The sequence below is a fragment of the Phaethon aethereus genome (assembly GCF_964289735.1).
Source record: "Phaethon aethereus genome assembly, chromosome: 1".
NCBI classification, from domain to species: domain Eukaryota; kingdom Metazoa; phylum Chordata; class Aves; order Phaethontiformes; family Phaethontidae; genus Phaethon; species Phaethon aethereus.
This window is the reverse complement of record NC_138575.1, coordinates 188,459,433-188,477,834: the sequence shown is the minus strand read 5'-3', so window position 1 is coordinate 188,477,834 and position 18,402 is coordinate 188,459,433. Positions and strand designations below refer to the sequence as shown.

Genomic DNA, 18,402 nt, shown 5'->3' with positions numbered 1-18,402 from the left:
AGGTGATACACCTTTCTAGACTGTACAGCTTCTTTCCAGTTTCAGCAAGGCTGTTGTTACTCCTGTGACCCTGGAAAGGCAAGGAGAGTGTTTGTATGCATTCCATGGATTCAAGGATCCACACAGTAATGCCAGTTTAATAGCCAGATCTTCTTTCACGATTTGTGAGAAAAATGAGTCCCTTTTGTTTTCATTTGGGAAAAGTCCACTGGAGTGTCTGAATTTCATTTTTTCCCCCCATTTTCTCTGAGGTCACATTAATATCCAGAAGATGGTATTTTACCATCTTTTACACATTGGAGGCTTTTTATGTTTCATTTATTACAAGGGTTATATTTGAGTATTAGCCTAGCTTGGGAATTAAAGTTTTTCCTATTTCTACAACTTCTTTTCAGTGTTCATTTACATTTACTTAAGTGCTTATAACTTCCAATAACCTTTTTTCTTTTTGTGCCGTACAAGTGCCTCTCAGATTTCTGGAATTCAGCACTTTCCTAGACAGCAAGCAAAGAAAAATCCATTAACAGTTCCTAGGCTGTATAATCATGTTTTATTTATTTCTTTTCTCATCTTCTAGAGCTTTGAGGTGAAAGGTGATGTCATTTTCAAGGAACATAGCAAAGTTTTACTTTATGAATAGGTTCATCAGGCAGATTAACTGAACAGCTTCCAATGGAGGGAGCTTAAAGAGGCTACTCTGTTGGGCTAAAGTTAGCCTTACTGAATAGCCCATTGTGATGAGGCCAAAACTGGAGCAATGGAATGAAGAGGTGCAAAACTGGAGAGTGTTATCCCAAGCAGCATATAATGAGCGCACAAAGATATTTGAAAGTCAGGAAATAACAGCTGCCCACATTTTACATTGTATAAGCAATGTATTACATTATGCCTTTCATATTGCCCAGTCCCATATTTTTACAAACGGGCTTTGGAGCTATTCACCGGGGGTCAGGTGGCAGTGTGCAGAATTTGCCGTTCTGTTATTTTCTTCACAACGAACTTGTGACTGACCTCATATGAGGAAGTGATTTATTGATGAGGAGACGGAAGAAGCCCATTGCTCCTACTGCATGGAGTGGTTCTTAAGCAATGGGGACTTTGGGAAGGTCAGCACTCTGGAAATGGTGAGGTGCCATAAACTCATGTATCCTTCAAAATCCTGGCCTGTGGATGGACCATGGACCCATGCCACAAAGGTTCCAGATGATACTGTTGTCTGTTCATCTTTCCGTCTCCTTCACCTCCTTCCCTGCATGTCTTTTGATTTTTCTCTTTACCTATTTCCTTCTTCTCTATTTTTCTGCTTCTCTTTTTTCCCTTTTCTGTTTTCACCTCCACAAGTTTCCACTGCGGTGGCAATGGGGTTTTACACATGGAAGAGCAGCTGATTGTGGATGAAGACTAGGATTAGTCAGTTTTTCCTGACTCTACCTTCTTACACATGCAGCTGTCAGTCGTGAAAAACTGACAAACTGTCATCCGACCCCCTCAACGTCAAGTCCTCAGTTTTCTAGCTCATTTTCAGGCTTGCCTGTCAGGTACGTCTTTGCAGAGCTCTTCAAAGGGGAAACTAAATAGATTGACCATGGGCAGGTAGTGTCCGAGACTTCTTTGAGGTCAAAAGGGCACGGATGGCTATCCATGAGCAGAAGGAGTAATAGGAATAACGTTACAGTGACACTGTAGATTTCTTTACACACCAGCGTTCAGGTTGCATCTTAGGAGTAGAGTGGCATCTATTGTGGTAACACTTTGTTGTATTGTTATTATTTGCTGTTCCTTCCTATATTTGCATTGCGTTAGAAGCTCTAAACAAGATTGGGGTCTGGTTGTGCCAAGCACTGCAGGAATAGACGATGAACCAGGAGTGACTGACCCCATGATTTGCTTGTAAAAAGAGAAGGTGGTTTTCTTTAATTTAGTCTTTTTCGTGTATATCGCTCTAAATACAGTGTTTGTCGTGTGATTTTGTAGGCAGGGATCAAGAGGAGACCAGATTTGCTTTTAGTGTTTTCAGCTACAGCGTAGCCAGCTCTGAGGAACAGTATCTAAAGTTTTGGGATTGTCTGCTGTAAACTGTTCCTCTGTGCAGACACAGAGCTTTCTTCAAAAAAACAAAAATGCAATAATACAGCCCTAAAGCTTTGTTGTTGTTATATGTCTCATAGAAGTAATTTTCAAGTGACGAGTGTTTTGATGATGCTATGAGGGCTTTGTTTATGCACTGGGTTTGGCAGACACTGTAGAGTTCATATAAATTATTACTTGGTTGATTATTAATGAGAAACATTCATCTGGATTCCCCCTCACCACCACCCCGTCCCCGTTTTTGCCCAAATTCCCTTAGAGGTTTGTTTTAGCTACAGTCCAGGCTCTTTTTCACGGAATATAACTTTGCTGAGTGGTGTGAAGATGGATGCCCTGGCCAACTGAGAAAGCTGGAGGTCAAGGAGGTGATTTTCTGCCCCTCCTTCATTCACTCCTTTCCACTCCTCCGAATATACACATGCGCATGCACGCACACACACACACAAACACGTTGCCGATACGTGCCTTACTCCTGCTCCTATGCCCACATGGTGCTTCATCGATTGGCTTCGTGCAGTGCATTTAAGGGCATCTGCCCATGTCTTTCATATTTAGTTTTTAAAAAATTCAGAGCTCGATAAGCACCTACAAAGACATCTCTGCCTATGCAGTTACCTTCTCAGGATTTTAAAAGGGGACACAGTCAGGAGGTTCCATATCCGTATTCCTTTGTAGCAGGTCTACAGAGACAAAAATCACATGCCAAACAGATGGCAAAATATAAAAGCGGAAATAAATTCAGTAATCTTGTGGATAAGGTGAATAAGGAACAGCTATTCACGATTTCACAGGATGAAAGAACTAGAAGGTGCACCTGGAACTGCCAGATGATACCCTGTTTTAGTGAAGCAAAGGAGGCATGTTTCCCTACTTGTTTACTACCCTAATACCAGGATACTGTGAAAGCCAGAGATATCAACAGGTTCCAACAGATTCAAAATATAAATAGGTGCACAGCAGGATTTAGTGAAAAGGTATAAATCAAGTCATGTGGAATAGGTGCCTTCTGGAAAGGATTGTTCAGCTGTGATCTCAACCACTGGCAATATGTAAGTGCTTAATGTATATGAGCTTAAAATAATTTGTTTGCTACCTGCCTATGTCTTATTCTGGTTCCCTGGGCATCTGCTACTGGCCACAGTCAGATGGTCCTTGCTCTGAGGCAGGATGATGCCAGTTGATTTATGCTGGTCAAGTGGAAGAGCTGTCAGACTTCCCCCCTTTTTGTTTATTGGAATATCTCTGGATGTTTACCCACCAATCCAACATCTATTTTAGAAAGAGAGATCTCTGGAAGTTTAATGACATCTAAACTGGACAAGGAGAGGTACTGGAAGATGCTGGTGGCTGCTGCGTTGCTGCATTCTAAGGTCTGGCTCTTCGGGGCTAAAAGCAGTGCTCAACAACGGGGCCCCTCCAGCTGGATCGACACCAAATTAAACTGGCACATCTCCTTGGACATCAATGATCTGGTGCCCCACTGCCACTCCCACTTTTGTCTTTTTTTTGTGCAGTGCAGAAGGCTTGTTACATTGAGAAAAGCCCTGTAACACTGACCAAATGAGTTACTTCCACCAAAAGCTTCCTGAAGCCCAGAAGATAGTAAGATTTGAATGATCAGGGAAAACAGTGATCCAACCTTGATCTCTAGCTTGCAGCTGAATATTCGTTCTTAATTGCTGATACAGAAAAAAGGATACTGACATGAGGATAAAGACACTGGCAGACCAGAGAGTTTTAAGGGAGAATTTTAGATAAAAATACAAGAATTTTTTTAAATAACAACCTTTTTCTTATTCTAATAAGTTTCTTTATTTCAGAGAGAGAGAAAAAAGCTAGTTATTCTCTGCTACTGCCAAGTAATACATATACAGATGTATATGTATATGTGTATGTGTATGTATATGTATATTTAAGGGAGGCAGACACTGTATTAGATTTGCCCTTTTTCAAGAAAACTTAAATCTCAGCTTTTAGAAATCTGCTCTATGGTCAGTCTCAAAATACTCAGCAGTGGTGTTTCTGGAGTACATGATCAAATCTCTAGTCTCCAGAAGCTTTTCTTTTTTTCTCCACAGAAACCAAAGTTTAACAAGCATCTTACTACATTTATTACCAGCTGCTGCCTGGACTGTCCTAATCCTTGCAGTGCATCTTGGCAGGCAACTCCATTCCTGGAACGAGATCTTTTTTCATCTTTCAACTCTAGCAAAAAATAGACTGTTTTTCTTAAGCGTAAAATTATCACTCCAAAGCCATGGGGACCCTTTCGATGTTTTTTATTTTGGTTAGCTGTTTCGTGCTCAGATCATTGTTTTCACCACTCACTGTCTCTCTGTGTGTTGAGCACCGCAGCCATCGGCAGGCTGCTGGTTGTCCGAGGTGGAAGCCTTCCACGCGTGCGAGTAGGGGCACACAAACAAATCCATGTTTGCGCACATGGGTGTTTTCATGCATCCAACAGAAATACAGCTTGGCAGCTGTCATAAAACACCACAGAAACAATTGGCAGTTGGAGGCAAAACAAATAACACATCCAAGGGCTAGTACCGAAATTCATATAGGGGATTTTACCCTTAAAAAGTAATATTAAGCAGATATACAACTTGTGGTAAGGGCTGGGGGAAATGGGGTGGTAACTTAGTATTGGTGATGGAGTGCAATCCCCAAAAGCACAGTTGGCAGGAGTATGCATCCATGTTATTTGGGCAGAGCAAAACCAGAAGGTGATTCAAACAGCAACCGTTGCCAAAGAAGGAAAGGAGGATGCTTGTCCAAGATTGTGCGGCTATTTTTATGGATGACAAAGTCGCTCCTGCACTCCCAAAATGCAGACTAATAAAAACAATTGTTTTACACTACGTACTATGTTAGAATATAGCTACCCTTAAAGGGATTTTACTGTTCTTCTATTTTTTTCCAGAGCCAAAGATTTACTGTGAAATGTTTTGCTCTTCCTATATACTACAAGAAAGAAAAAGGAGTTTTAAAAAATACTCCAGTGTTCGGGAAGATTTTTCTTCTTGCCTCTCTGACTGCCAATTCCAGATATTTGTTCTTCAGTGGTTTTCATTGTTTTCCATCATGCCAATTTCTTATTAGATGAAACAGGAATTAACTTGTTTTGCCAAAATTAGGCAGAACGTGTACGTGAAAATATTGATGTTCAATGTTTTTACTTTCTTGTACAAATATGTGAATATTCAAGCCTTATGTACAGTATCCACAGGGACTGTAACTTGAGCAACATGTGCTCTTCCATTCTTAAAGTTCCTTATCATCTCTGATCAATTTCCATTTTAATGATTTCATTTAGTAATTATTTAACAACATTTTTCAAATGTAAACTTTCTCTCTTCTGCAAAGTTGTTTTTTATCATTCCAAGAGATCATAATTGCTTACCTTATACATAAATAAATGTATCGATCCCTTTAAAAATAATGCTGTGATCATTGAAAGCATAAAATATTCCTTGTTTGACTGTTCAGGTGTGTAGTATATAAATGCGATGTATCTGTGTTTAACGTAGCATATTCATGTCTACAGTATCTTAATAATCATATGTCCAAATGGATCTCTCAAAACAGTGTACATGAGCAGGATTGATTCCCATTTTTTGTAATCCTGCATAACTTTATCAGTATCTTTGAATCTGAAGACCAACAAACTTACCAGTAACTGCAACAGGGTTCATCACCAGCTCTGACTCTGGTGTCCTGGTCCTGCTCCAAATAGGCATTACGCCAGGATGTGGAGCAGACTGCAGTGGTGGTGCTGACGGATGACCATCTCCTGTCCCTAGACAAGAGCTATATATCCAACTTCTATTATTGTACCACTCGGTAGCATTAATATAGTTAAACTGGGGATTTTTCTGGATCCTATCATAGATGTGGCAAATTTATTGACTTTCCCTACCAGTGACTTTATCAGTTCCTTTTTCTCTGCACCTCAGAGTCCAGACCAGTATTTCCTATAATCCCATCTGTAGACTGTCTTCATGGTTTGTCAGCAATATGCAGGTGACATGCATCAGATTCTCTGTAGGTGCAAGCACCACCAACCTCTTTGGGGGTCTGAACAAGATCTTCGCTGTTCAGAAATCCAGCTGGATTTTCCATCACTGCAATGCATAGTAATACATTTTAGTATTTAGAGAATTAGTTTCATTTCCAGGATGCTCTACAAATGGTACTCATGCATCCTCCCAGTTCCCATGGGATGTACGCAAGCATTTCATTCTCAATTTAACACATTAGGAAACTGAAACAACTTATTCAAGAGGACAGAGAAAGCAAACCTTGTCCTGTTTAAAAGTTGTCCGTGCCATCAGTAGTCTTGCTATTGACCTTAGCAGGGTTTGGATTAGTCCCTGCAATATATGGAATTAGATTTCAAAAATTATTGACTCAGTCCTCTTCAATATATCTCAGCACAGTCACCTTCTGGAGGTACAGAGTCCCAAAGCACCTGGAAGGATGTTTCGGGAGTGTTGGCCCCCAGCATTCTGCTAGTGAGATTGTAGATTGATTCCAGTTGTAAAAGAAACTGATGACAAAGCCATGTACCCATTTAACACAGGAAAAGTTACGTACGAAGTCACATGTCCTTGAACGTGGCAGGAATCAGTGGCAAATAATTTTCTTCCACTTAAATCACAAACCTGCTTTGATTGGCACGCAACCTAAAAGCTCTTCCTCTCAGCTCCGTTTTGAGGCCTTGTTAGCAGCATTTGTGGACATGAGTTTCCTTGTTGCCATCTCCCTTGGATTGGTTTTTCTCTGTATCTTCACCACTACCAAAGGAATATTCAGAAAACCACACCGTATTGAAACCTGTCATCTTTTCTTTGAGTGCGAGCATGTGTCTGTGGTTTGGGCAGAGTTTGCTGTTGTCGCAGTTCGCTACTCTTACAAGAGAGAAACTGAAGCATATCTACTAGTTGTCTTAAGGAGAGAACAACAACAGTGAAATTTACCTTGTGGTAGCAGTCAGCAGATGACAATGTTTTTCCTCGGCTGTCACATAGGACCTGAAAGATGCATACAGGACAGGGAGAACTTGCCTTCAGTCTATCTTCTTGTACGTTTCCACCTGCTCCATCCTTGCCTCAGAATGCTGTGTGTGTCTACTATGGATATTGGAGTTAATATGGAATTTCATATCTGGCTAGGGCTGTAACTGATCCTACATTTGTCCAGAGCAGTGGATGAGATGCTTTCCTCGGCATCTTTCCAGTCCCAGTTTTCCCTGATCCTAGGAGAAGATCGGTGTGACACCATGCATGGAGCGATACTGTGGTGCTCCGCTTTGTGTGCCGTGCTCCGCGGGCCACTGCAGCAGTGAGCAGCAACGATGGATTTCCACCCGGAACAGGAGAGTGCTGCACGGGATGGACTGCTGTGACTGTCAGAAGTCTGACTTTTAAAAATGAGATCAAGCAAATTAGCATAGCCTAAGGGCTTTTGTTGCCCTTTTACCTCTGACTTTATCTCCCAGCATTCAGTAGCCATGAATATTTAATACGGCCACCACTGCATCCCCTGGAATAAATGACAGGCTCCGAGTTTCAAAGCTTAATCTGAAAAGCAGTGCATATACATCGATATTGAAAAAAAGCATCACACCCAGAGCAAATCCTTTTTCATAAGCCCACTTATTAAAAAAAAAGTAATGTAATATCATGAGTTTTCATTAATACTAGTCTTCAATAAGCCTAAAGCAAATCCATGCTCGCTGTGTGCTTGCTACGCTTGTTCTACAGAACTGCCTGGAAGAGATGAAGTCTCACAGTCAGTGCATGGAGAGCAGGCAACGTGCGGCCAAGACAGATACGAGCTCTATTGGAGTAGAGGTTCTCAATCCTCAGTTGTCTTTCTCAGCGAAGATGATTATGGATGTTCCACAGGAATCATAATGCTAATTTTCAGCCCCCGCAGAGTGCTTTACACCTGCAAAGTGATATAAAAATGTGAGCAGTTACCTCACCAGTAAGTGAATATTATTGTACCTGTTCTGCAGATGCAGAAATTAAGATACGGAAAGGTCAGCAGGCTGACCCAGGGTCACATAGTTTCTCAGCAGCAGATTTAGAATGAAGAAACGGGCCTCTCTGGTCACATTCCATTGATCATGCTGCCTTGTAGTAAATGTAGCTCAAATTTCCTAAATATGTATATATAAAAATCCTAGAGAATGAGTTGTTTCCCTCTTTCCTCCTTCTTCAAAACAAACAAGCTCCTGAGCTACCAAACCCTGGTTTACATGTATCATTAAATATGTTCCAGTTGCTAACCAGAAAACTCAGTAGAAAAGCTGTACGACACCAAAGTAACTCTCTTCTGTTAAATAATTGATGACGCCAAATAGCAGCAGTGTTACACCAACAAAGACATCGGTGTCTCAAAATATTTTATTCAGTACACCTCAAGAAACCCAAAACCTTGTTTTTAACGCAAACGAATTTCAGAAGTTGGCTCTCGGTTCATCTGAAACATCTGCTTATTACAATTCTTGGTGTTACAGCGCTGGTGTTCCCCAGTAAATCTTTCAGCTTTAAATAGTACGTATGGAAGTCTTGGCAAAGAGATCAGGAAGGAGAAAGAGTAACATTTGCCAAATATGCATTTTACTTTATGGGGCTTTAGTGGTATATTTTAATAATACATGTGTTGAAGAGAATCTACTAATCTGATTAAATAACAGGACAGGAAAGAATTAGTTCCAAGGTTCAAAAAGACCCCATTCTACGCAGCTGAAACTTTATATTCCAGGGTAAAATGGTCAGAAGTCTTGGCTAACTACACCTCTATAAAACAGCCAGAAATGGATCTTTCTCTGTAGTGTCCATAAATCAAGGTCACTTGTGTGAGAAGGCTTTGTTGTGATAAATCTGTCTGACAATTAGATGGAGAGAGCATATCGATGTTAAATTATATTCTTTGTACACTCTGGTCAGAAGGCAATGTAAACACCACAGTAGCGTTATGAAACAGAAAATTGCATTCCAGATGATAACAGATATTCATGGTGCATGGTTTTATACTTTAATGTGCTGTGTTTTACTGTCAGATTAATATTTTAAATTATGTAACATTCCATTCTTTATGCATAGTTTATTTTTTTCACTTTTATTTTTTCACCTCTCTCTCCCTCTCTCCTCCCTGTTCCTCTGCCTTTTCCCTTTTCCATTTTTCCTTTTCCCTTCTCTTTTTTTCAACAGTGATGCTTGAAAAAAAAAAAGCCTAAAGAGAAACTGTCTGTGCAAGGAAATAGTAACAAGTGGGTTCAAGATTTATAAGCCAGGATTTTATGTTATATATTTACAGATTCAATCTGTGTACCAGGCTTTGATCCAAGCCTTAGCATGATGACTGGAATCACTCCGATTAACCCAATGATACCAGGTATGGGGTTAGTGCCGCCACCACCACCAACAGATGTGCCTGTAGTCAAAGAAATAATTCACTGCAAAAGCTGCACGCTCTTCCCTCCAAACCCGAGTAAGTGAATCTGATGAAAGAATGTTATTTTCCTAAATATATGGCAAGAAATATTTTTTATCTAATAACAGTTATGTTTTTTAAATAAAGTATAGGCAAGTATGATGTTTCCTTCTGAGTTCTGCTCTGTGTGTAAAATGTGGTATCAGGGCATGCTTGTTTGTCTCTGCAAGGTCATGTAAAAAGAATTACACAGTTTGTACAAAAATGAAAAAGAATTACTTAAACAGAGCTAACAGAGCCTGCATATCTGCACTGCTCGTAGTAAAAATCTGTCTTTCCTTTAGAATGTCACAAAATATAACAACTATACGGTGCTGACCATGCCCCCCTTTAGCTGCCTACAGTTTAGATGGGACCAATCTGGATTAGCGTCCCTGAACACAGCACCTGGCACCCAAATGCTGACTAGCTCTGGTCCCTACCTTGGGGAGATGGAGGAAAAAGGCGATTACGGCTCCTCTCTTGCCATTTTTTGCGGGGCAGCATGCGGATGAGCTGTTTCTCCTCTTTGAGAGCTGGGACCAGACTTCCTTCTGCCCTTCCTAGGACTTCGTGCAAATGGAAAACTCTTCCCACTGAGCTACCAGCTCAGGCACAAAGCCTGGTTTTGTGTTAGCCCCAGGAGTTTAGTTTCAGAGCCGTCAGACCAGTAGCTTTCACTATCACTGTGAAGACAAAAGAGAAAATGAAGCAAATAATCTGGTGCTCTGGATTTACAATGTACCCAGATCATGCTTTAATTAAACTGTCTGTGTGTGTGAATATGTGTATATATATGTATATTTTAAAGTTGTAACCCAATTTACTGTGTTAAAAGGCCAAAAAACTAAGTCATATGAATCAGATTCCTTCTTAGAGAGTTACTTTTAGAGGAATGCTCTAGTAATCTACATAGAAACAAGGTGAAGTTTTATGTCAGAGTATATTTTTTTATACAGCCTTCAAAAATTTAATAGTTTTCATGATTTAAGTGTGTATATATTCTATATATATATACACACATAAAAATAACATTTCTAGCCACTTCACTTCATGAGCACTTGTAAACAGCGAGGTTATCCTTCCCGCGTGCTGGCGTCTGCTCCATTATCTGGCAACAAGACAAAACAGATAACCGGCAGAGCATTTTCATCATGCTGTCACTTCGTGGTGTTTTCCATTTTCTTTCTCTGTTTGTTGTGCTCTTGTACTTCGAGACAGAAATGAAACTATGCTAAGACCAGGGAAAGGTGTCCATCCAGCCCAAGTGCCCGGGGTGTACGCAGCACGGGCTGGCTTGCAGAGGGCTCACACCCTTGGCAAGTGTGGCGAGTGATGGGTATGAGCCAAAGATGGTGAAATTCGGGTTGTGAACGTACTGCACCAGTGCTTGAGATCTGTGCTAGGGGTCAAATCAAAGCTCTTGCAAAAGCTCCCCTGCTTTGAAATAGAATATTTTCTATTTTCTGTCTGACTGCACAGGGGAAAAAAAGATCCTTTTAGACCTTACCGTCTGTCCTGGAGAACAACCTGCAGTGGCAGGAATTAATCTCTGAAATGACACCTAAAACTTGAAAAGGTTTAGATTCAAGTAATCAATTTTGACAATCTCTGCAATATTCAATTATTTTGCTTCTCCCTCTCTCCCACCTCCGTGCTATGTCAAATAACTGTTGCGGCCCAGAACTGATTAGGGGGATGAATAGAGCCAATGGATCAAAAGACAAATTTTGTATTCCAATGTGATTTCTGTTTTGACTTAGATCTTCCACCACCTTCAACAAGAGAGAGACCTCCTGGGTGTAAAACAGTGTTTGTTGGAGGATTACCAGAAAATGCAACGGAGGAAATTATTCAGGAAGTCTTTGAGCAGTGTGGAGATATAACAGCAATTCGGAAAAGCAAGAAGAATTTTTGTCACATTCGTTTTGCAGAGGAGTTCATGGTTGATAAAGCCATTTACCTTTCTGGTACTTCACATTCTTTAATGGATTTTCCTTGCTTCTCATTTGTATTTTGTGATGCTAATTTTTGCTTATTTTCTTAGCTTTTATCTCAGCAAGCCTTTCTTGAGCTCAGTGGCTGTAGGTTGGAGTGGCAAGGGGCAATTCTGTATTTCTCTGTGTCTGCCAAGACTTGTGCATGGTTTTGTATGTTGCTTGCCCGGGAGCAATTTCCTGCTATCCCATAACAATGCAACAGATCCTGAAATTCACCACAGAACAATCTTATTTACCATTTACACAGGTTTATATAGATTTGCTCACAGGTTGTGGAAAGAGGAGGGCAGTAGGCCAGGAACACTGCTGTTTTCCAGTGCCAGTTTCTCTGATAGGCTGGCAATTTCATTGGCATATTTTTATAGATTTGAAGTTCAGTCTGAATAAAGTCTGCCTTTACGCATGCATTCAGCTACCACATGGGTTAGATTCTGAGCCCCATTTGAGGGCTACGTCTATTGCCTCCCAGGACAAGTGCCACAGAAACTCAGGTGTAGAATTTCAGAATCTCTTTTATTTCCCAACAAAGGAACAGGAAGGGGGGAAAAAAAAAGCAAACCCTTAACTCACAGGGAAAAAAAAAAAAAAAAGGAAAGAAGAAAAAAGATTAAAATCAGTTCTGCTTTTTTTTATAAGGCTTCAGTGAGTGTCAATGCTCTCTTAAGGTTACAGGCTCCTTCATATGAGGATTGGCTTCCTACCTGACCCCTCCTTCAGCTTCCTGAGCTGTATCCCATCCCCTGTATGTATTTGTCACCACAGGCTGGTACATCTCTCTTTCTAGGTCCTGGGGAGACCCATACGCTTTGTTTTGCCCCACTAGTGTCATGTAACACTTTCACCCCACATGCAAGGTATTCTTAAACAAACAAGGGCCAGGGACTGCTCCTTGGCCAAGACCACCTGACACAGATTGGCTTACAGCCACCCACCCTACATAGCATGACCTCGAGGGGACCCACTGGGACCACCCAAAATGGAGCCAGGGAGGCAGCTAACAATTAGGTGGACCTTCTTTGAACTCTCATCCTGACCACCTTTTATTTAGTAGTAAGGACAAAACGTCAATGTCCCATAGGTGTCCGTAGGAAGCTCAAACAGCTAGAAACAAGTGGTCTTTCAAATCACCATCAACTGCATCTTAAAACTGAAGAAAAAAAGAAAGAAAAGAAAAGAACATCTGAACTTTTGAAATCTGTGGTCAGGAAAAACCTAGATCCTTTTTTTCACAAAGATTTTTGTGGTTGGGTTTTGTTTGGGTTTTTTTTTCTGATTTGGCTGCTTGCTGTAATTCTCTCTTTGAAGAGCTACGGAAAATTGTGATGTTTATGAGGTCTATATAAAGATTTCTTTGAAATATTGCTGTATTTTCAGGTTTCTTCCAAATCTTCATTCCAGCCTGGTTTTTTCTTCCCTTTTTATTTAACTTTCACTTCAGTTCTTCCTCCTTCCTCATCCTCTGTTCCCATTTTCCATCTTTCCTGTTTATTTGATTATTCACTTACTAGTTTCATAATACTGTAGTTCATTGACATAGAATACAGACATTGCAGTAGTAAGAAGAAGTTGCACATTTCCTAGCTTCCAACTTCTGTCTAGGGGACCTCATCTTCACAAGTAACAGAGCAGAGGAGGGGCACACCAGATTCAGTAGGAGCTGTGATTACTGTATATGATGAACAAAACAGTGGCAAGAAATAGAGCAAAGAAAAGCTCAGAAACGTGCAGGCTGCCAACCTGGGCTAGAGCCAGTGTCCCTCTAGCTCAGTTTCCTGCTTCTCAGCAGTTGACTGCACCCTTTGCTTCACTCCAAGTCAAGTATTATTTTAATTTTCTATGCCTTCCATCCTGGAGGACCAGATTTGATGATTAGTAGGAAATTCCCTGTGCTGCCATGTGTCCTCATTCATAACACACCAGAGTTCAGAATAAGGGAAACAAGCAGAGAGGGAGGTGGCAGGTTGCCTTCCTCATCCTTCATCATCCTCATTTTTTTGCCAGTTTATTTCCTAGTCCTTGATCCATCCTTCCTTCTGTCCTTCGGTCACAGTCGTACTGCTGTCTACCCTTCCTCTTACTGCCTCTTACTACCCTCCCTCCCCATCTGTCTTTTCCTCCATACCTTTTCTTTCTTCTAAAGTATTGTACTTAGTGTCTCTGACCAGATCAGGGAAAGAACCAGTGGAGCTGATAGGGAGAAGGAGGAAAAGCAGGGGCACGCGGCAGACAAGTTTCACTCCTTTTTAACCACCAGATCTGAAATCTGTACATGAAACAGGGAGCGCTGACTGCATCCCAGCACCGCAGACCAGGGAGATCTGGCAATGGACAGGGGCATGTTCTATTTGTACTGAAGTATTGGGGGTTTTTAACCAATCTTTATTCCATTCTCAAACATAATGTGTTGTGAAATGGTGGGGATAAAGCATATTATTAAGGCGTTTTCTTTTCTCTGTAAAAGACAAAAGAGATGTACCAATGGAATTTGTGGTTAACATAGTATGCATGTTATATTGGGGGAGAGTCATGCCTTGGATATCTGTAATATAATGATAATTTTGTCTACCTAATCAGTTTTATCTGTCTACCCCGTCTAATCTCATCAAACTTTGTATTTATCCTGTGCTTAACATCAGAATAGTGCAAGTGATTACAAAATCCATCAAGTGGCTTAATCACTGATTTTTTTCCTTTCTATTCCCAAGTAAACATGTATGAAAAGGAGACTGGGAGATGGGTAGAAGACTATGATAAAAATTGACTTGAGGAAGGTCAGTTTTCATTTAGCCCTGAAAGTTACATTTTGGTCTCCTGAGGAAAAGACTTTATAAAATCGACATAGCCCATGAGAAAGCTCTTTCTTCAAACTGTATGTACTTTACACTTGTGGCTGACAATTCAGTAACTCCTGCAAATATTGATGGCCCTGGACTTGAAAATATGGGACCAACGGGTGGCTTGAGACAGACCTGTTTATACCCCAAAAGCCTGTGTGTGCAATTTTTCTGTGCTGATATTTTCCCCTGTGGGTACGCATTTAGTACCATGTACCGGTTTTATTTTATGTTCTCACTGATCGTCATCAACACTCTGATCTAGATCCCCAGTTAGAGAGCAGCTATTGGCCAATCTCCAATATAGCAACACTCAAAGGTAAGTCAAGCCACAGAGTTTTGACTAGACCTGTGATATGGAAATACTGTGTTTGATTTTTATTTAGCACCCTCATGAATTTTTCCTGTTGCTGCTCCTTTAAAGTGAGGATCTTGGCAAGTTCCCAAAGTCTTTTCCTCTGCCATTGTGTGGGAAACTGAAATTAAAAATGACAAGCCAGGCACGCAGTTAGCGCTAGCTGCAGTCCTGAGCAAAGAGATGGGGGAAAGGTTCCGTGAGGGCAATGCATTGCCCGTGCTTGAAGGGGAGGCAATGGCAGGTGGTCCTCTCATACATGTAAATACCCCCAAACATCAGTAAGGAGACACGGTATTGGAAAAGAGAGAGCCTCCCAGCTGCCGCGTAACTCAGAGCTGCCATCCCAAATGGGTGCCTGAGGATCCCATATACAAAATAGGACCTGCCAGTTGTGCATCCCTTGCTGCACAGCATCTTGCTGGCTATCAAGTATCAAGCCATCGAGGAATCTGTTCTTCACTGGCCAGGCCATTGGCCCTGTAGTGTGTCCCCAAAGCCTGATTTAGGACGGTGCAAAAAGCCATGCCAAAGGCTTTTTTTGTTTTCTTAAGGTAAAGATGCCAACCCCTGAGCAACCTGATCTGACTTTGAATTTGACCTTGCTCTGAGAAGGGGATTGGACTGGGTGACATTCAAGGTCCTCTCCAACCCAGGTTATTCTAAGTTTCTGTGCTGGTGGAAACCACCTGGCTGGCTGGCCAGCCACCCTCAGTAGTAAAGGGTTAGACAAGCAGTGAGATTTTTTCAGTGTGATTCATGGGAAGTTTCAAAAATCTGTTAATTTGGAGGCACTTAAACTGGTTACCTAAAGAGAACCATTTGTCCAGCGCTACAGAGGGTACTGGGATTTGGGACTGCAATTTACACCGTTCAGTTTTTCCATTATCTCCATTTACTTCAAAAACGAGGGCCACTTTAGCAAAACTCAGCTTTTCCGGAGCGCACACAACCTGTAGATGCACAGTTCTTTTCACTAGCTCTTCATTCAGGCTCAGTGGGGCTTTGAGGTACGCAAGAGTCTTGGGTCCTGCAGTGCCGTGTTTCTCTGTTGGTCCATGCCCAGCCTGCTCCTGCCAGCAGCAGTGAAAGATGGGGGAGAGGAAGAGACTGTGTCTTCCTGGAAAGTGCAGCCCAGCTGGGAGATCTAATTTTAGGTTCACAAGACCTGGCGCCTTGGCAGTGTCCTTTCACATTGCTGATAATGCCGTTTCGGCACAGAGCAATCGCTATTTGAGGAATGCGGCTGGCGAGTCAAACTTGGGTGGGGGTAAGGTTTGCGACGGTTATCAGGATGGCTGCACCACTGACCCGTTTTGGCTGGCCCCTTCGCGCCTACACCTCTGTGGATAAAAACACGCAATTGCCCCCTTGTTAGTTCAGGGCCCAGCTCTTGAAAGGTCACCCACACTCTTCTTCTATAATGTGTCACTGAATATGGTGTATCTGTAATTCTTCCGTTCAACACCTTGTGACTAGAGCTACGTATATGACCACAAACAGCCTTCTGGGGGGAAAAGTAGTGTTTACTCCTCTGAGCAAGAGAAGGCAGAGCAAAATAAAGGGGACTTTAACAAACAATCCCCTCATTTGCCTCTCTTGCAGTATCCAGTTCTACTCCACCTCAAGCTCGTGAACCTTGGAGACCAGATTTGGTAGGTTCCCTGGAACGTTTTTATGCCTTTTGGCTTTGAGGGGCCTCTGAAACACTTACCTCAAGTTTTTCATCTGGGTTTGGGCTCCGTGCTGGAAAATGAATACCCCTTCCTCACTGATAGCCTACTTAGCTGAACTCCACAAGATGTTTGAAAGGAAAATGTCAAATCAAAAGGCACCTGTATTGTTTGGGATTTTTTTTGAAGGATCACTACATACATGGATATTTAATGTCCTTGAAGCTATTGTCTCATATGTGCTGTACTACAGACAGTCCCTTTTATTCGTACAGTGGGATGTTTCTCCAGCAGTAAGACAGAGTATGCCTAGATATTCATTTTTGCAAAAGTGCTTCTAATCTACTACACAAGTCTCAGCTTTGCTGTCCCTGGAGACAGTTCAAAACTGAGTTTTAACTGTGGTGGTGAGGTGCTGAAGCTCTTCAAACCACAGGCAAACCACTACTGCTTAATACCTTCATCAATGACATAGACAGTGGGTTTGAGTGCACCCTCAGCAAGTTTGCGGACGACACCAAGCTGAGTGGTGTCGTTGACATGCCTGAGAGACAGGATGCCCTCCAGAGGGACCCAGAAAAGCTCGAGGAATGGGCCTGTGTGAACCTCATGAGGTTCAACCAGGCCAAGTGCAGGGTCCTACACCTGAGTCCAGACCAAGCCACAATATCAGTACAGGCTGGGGTGTGTACTACACACCCACTCGAGGATGGAGAGCAGCCCTGGCGAGAATGACTTGGGGGTACTGGTGGATGAAAAGCTGGACATGAGCCAGCAATGTGCGCTCACATCCCAGAAGGCCAACTGTCTCCTGGGCTGCATCCAAAGCAGCGTGGCCAGCAGGTTGAGGGAGGTGATGCTGCCCTTCTACTCCCCTCTGGTGAGACCCCACCTGGAGTCCTGCATCCAGCTCTGGAACCCTCAGCACAGGACAGACATGGACCTGTTGGAGTGGGTCCAGAGGAGGGCCACAAAAATGATCAGAGGGATGGAACATCTCTCCTCTGACAACAGGCTGAGACAGTTGGGCTTGTTCAGCCTGGAGAAGAGAAGGCTCTGGGGAGACCTTACTGCAGCCTTCCAGTACTTCCAGGGGGCTTATAAGGAAGATGAGGACAGACTTTTAGCAGGGCCTGTTGCAATAGGACAAGGGCTAATGGTTTTAAACTAAAAGAGGGCAGATTTAGTCTAGATATAAGGAAGAAATTTTTCCCAATGAGGGTGGTGAAACCCTGGCACAGGTTGCCCAGAGAAGTGGTGGATGCCCCATCCCTGGAAACATTCCAGATCAGGTTGGACAGGGCTCTGAGCAACCTGATCTAGTTGAAGATGTCCCTGCTTGTTACAGGGGGGTTGGACTAGATGACCTTTAAAGGTCCCTTCCAACCCAAACTATTCTAAGTTTCTATGAGACTTAAAGGTCAGTTCTCTTGGATTGCTTTTCCAAAGCAGAAAACACCGTTTTTCCTGCCATTTTGAATGGAAGCTTCCTGCCCCTGGAGTTATTATGCAGTGGTTGTAGCAGCGTGTGTTTCTGCAGAGCCTCATATATGCCAGCTCAGCACAACGTTCATCTCCACAGCATCCCATGATTTGAGACGTTCTCTGCTGGGTTGCTCTGCTTCTGAGGTTACTGCAGAGGGTTGGCATGGAGAAATCAGACCTGGCCCTGTGCAGACTGATTAATTTTACCTGCATCTGAAGTCTCTGTTTGCAGCTTTCTGCATAGTGTTTTCTCACACTTTCTCTGAATCAACATTTCAAAAGTTAAACTGCTCTGTGAGTTTCTTTCAGCCTTGGAAATAAAACTTGAAAAAAGAAAGGTGCTCAGCATATGTTCTTCCACAGTATAGTCATGAAAAGCTTCTTTTATAGCTTTGGCATGATTTGTTTGTCCTCTGATGGCAGTCAAGGGTTTTACTTCAGAGCAGGGCCCTGTTGTACCACTGCATAGCCCCTGACTTAAA

At 42.2% G+C, this 18,402-nt stretch overlaps 1 protein-coding gene across 1 annotated transcript in view; it reads left to right on the top strand.

Moving 5' to 3' along the window:
• Positions 1-18,402, top strand: part of ENOX1 (ecto-NOX disulfide-thiol exchanger 1) — a 143,836-nt gene that overhangs the window by 24,619 nt on the left and 100,815 nt on the right. Inside the window, exons 2-3 of the mRNA XM_082013807.1 lie at positions 9,418-9,591; positions 11,337-11,543. Of these exons, the coding sequence (XP_081869933.1) occupies positions 9,418-9,591; positions 11,337-11,543 (381 nt within the window). The remainder of the gene's footprint in view (positions 1-9,417; positions 9,592-11,336; positions 11,544-18,402) is intronic.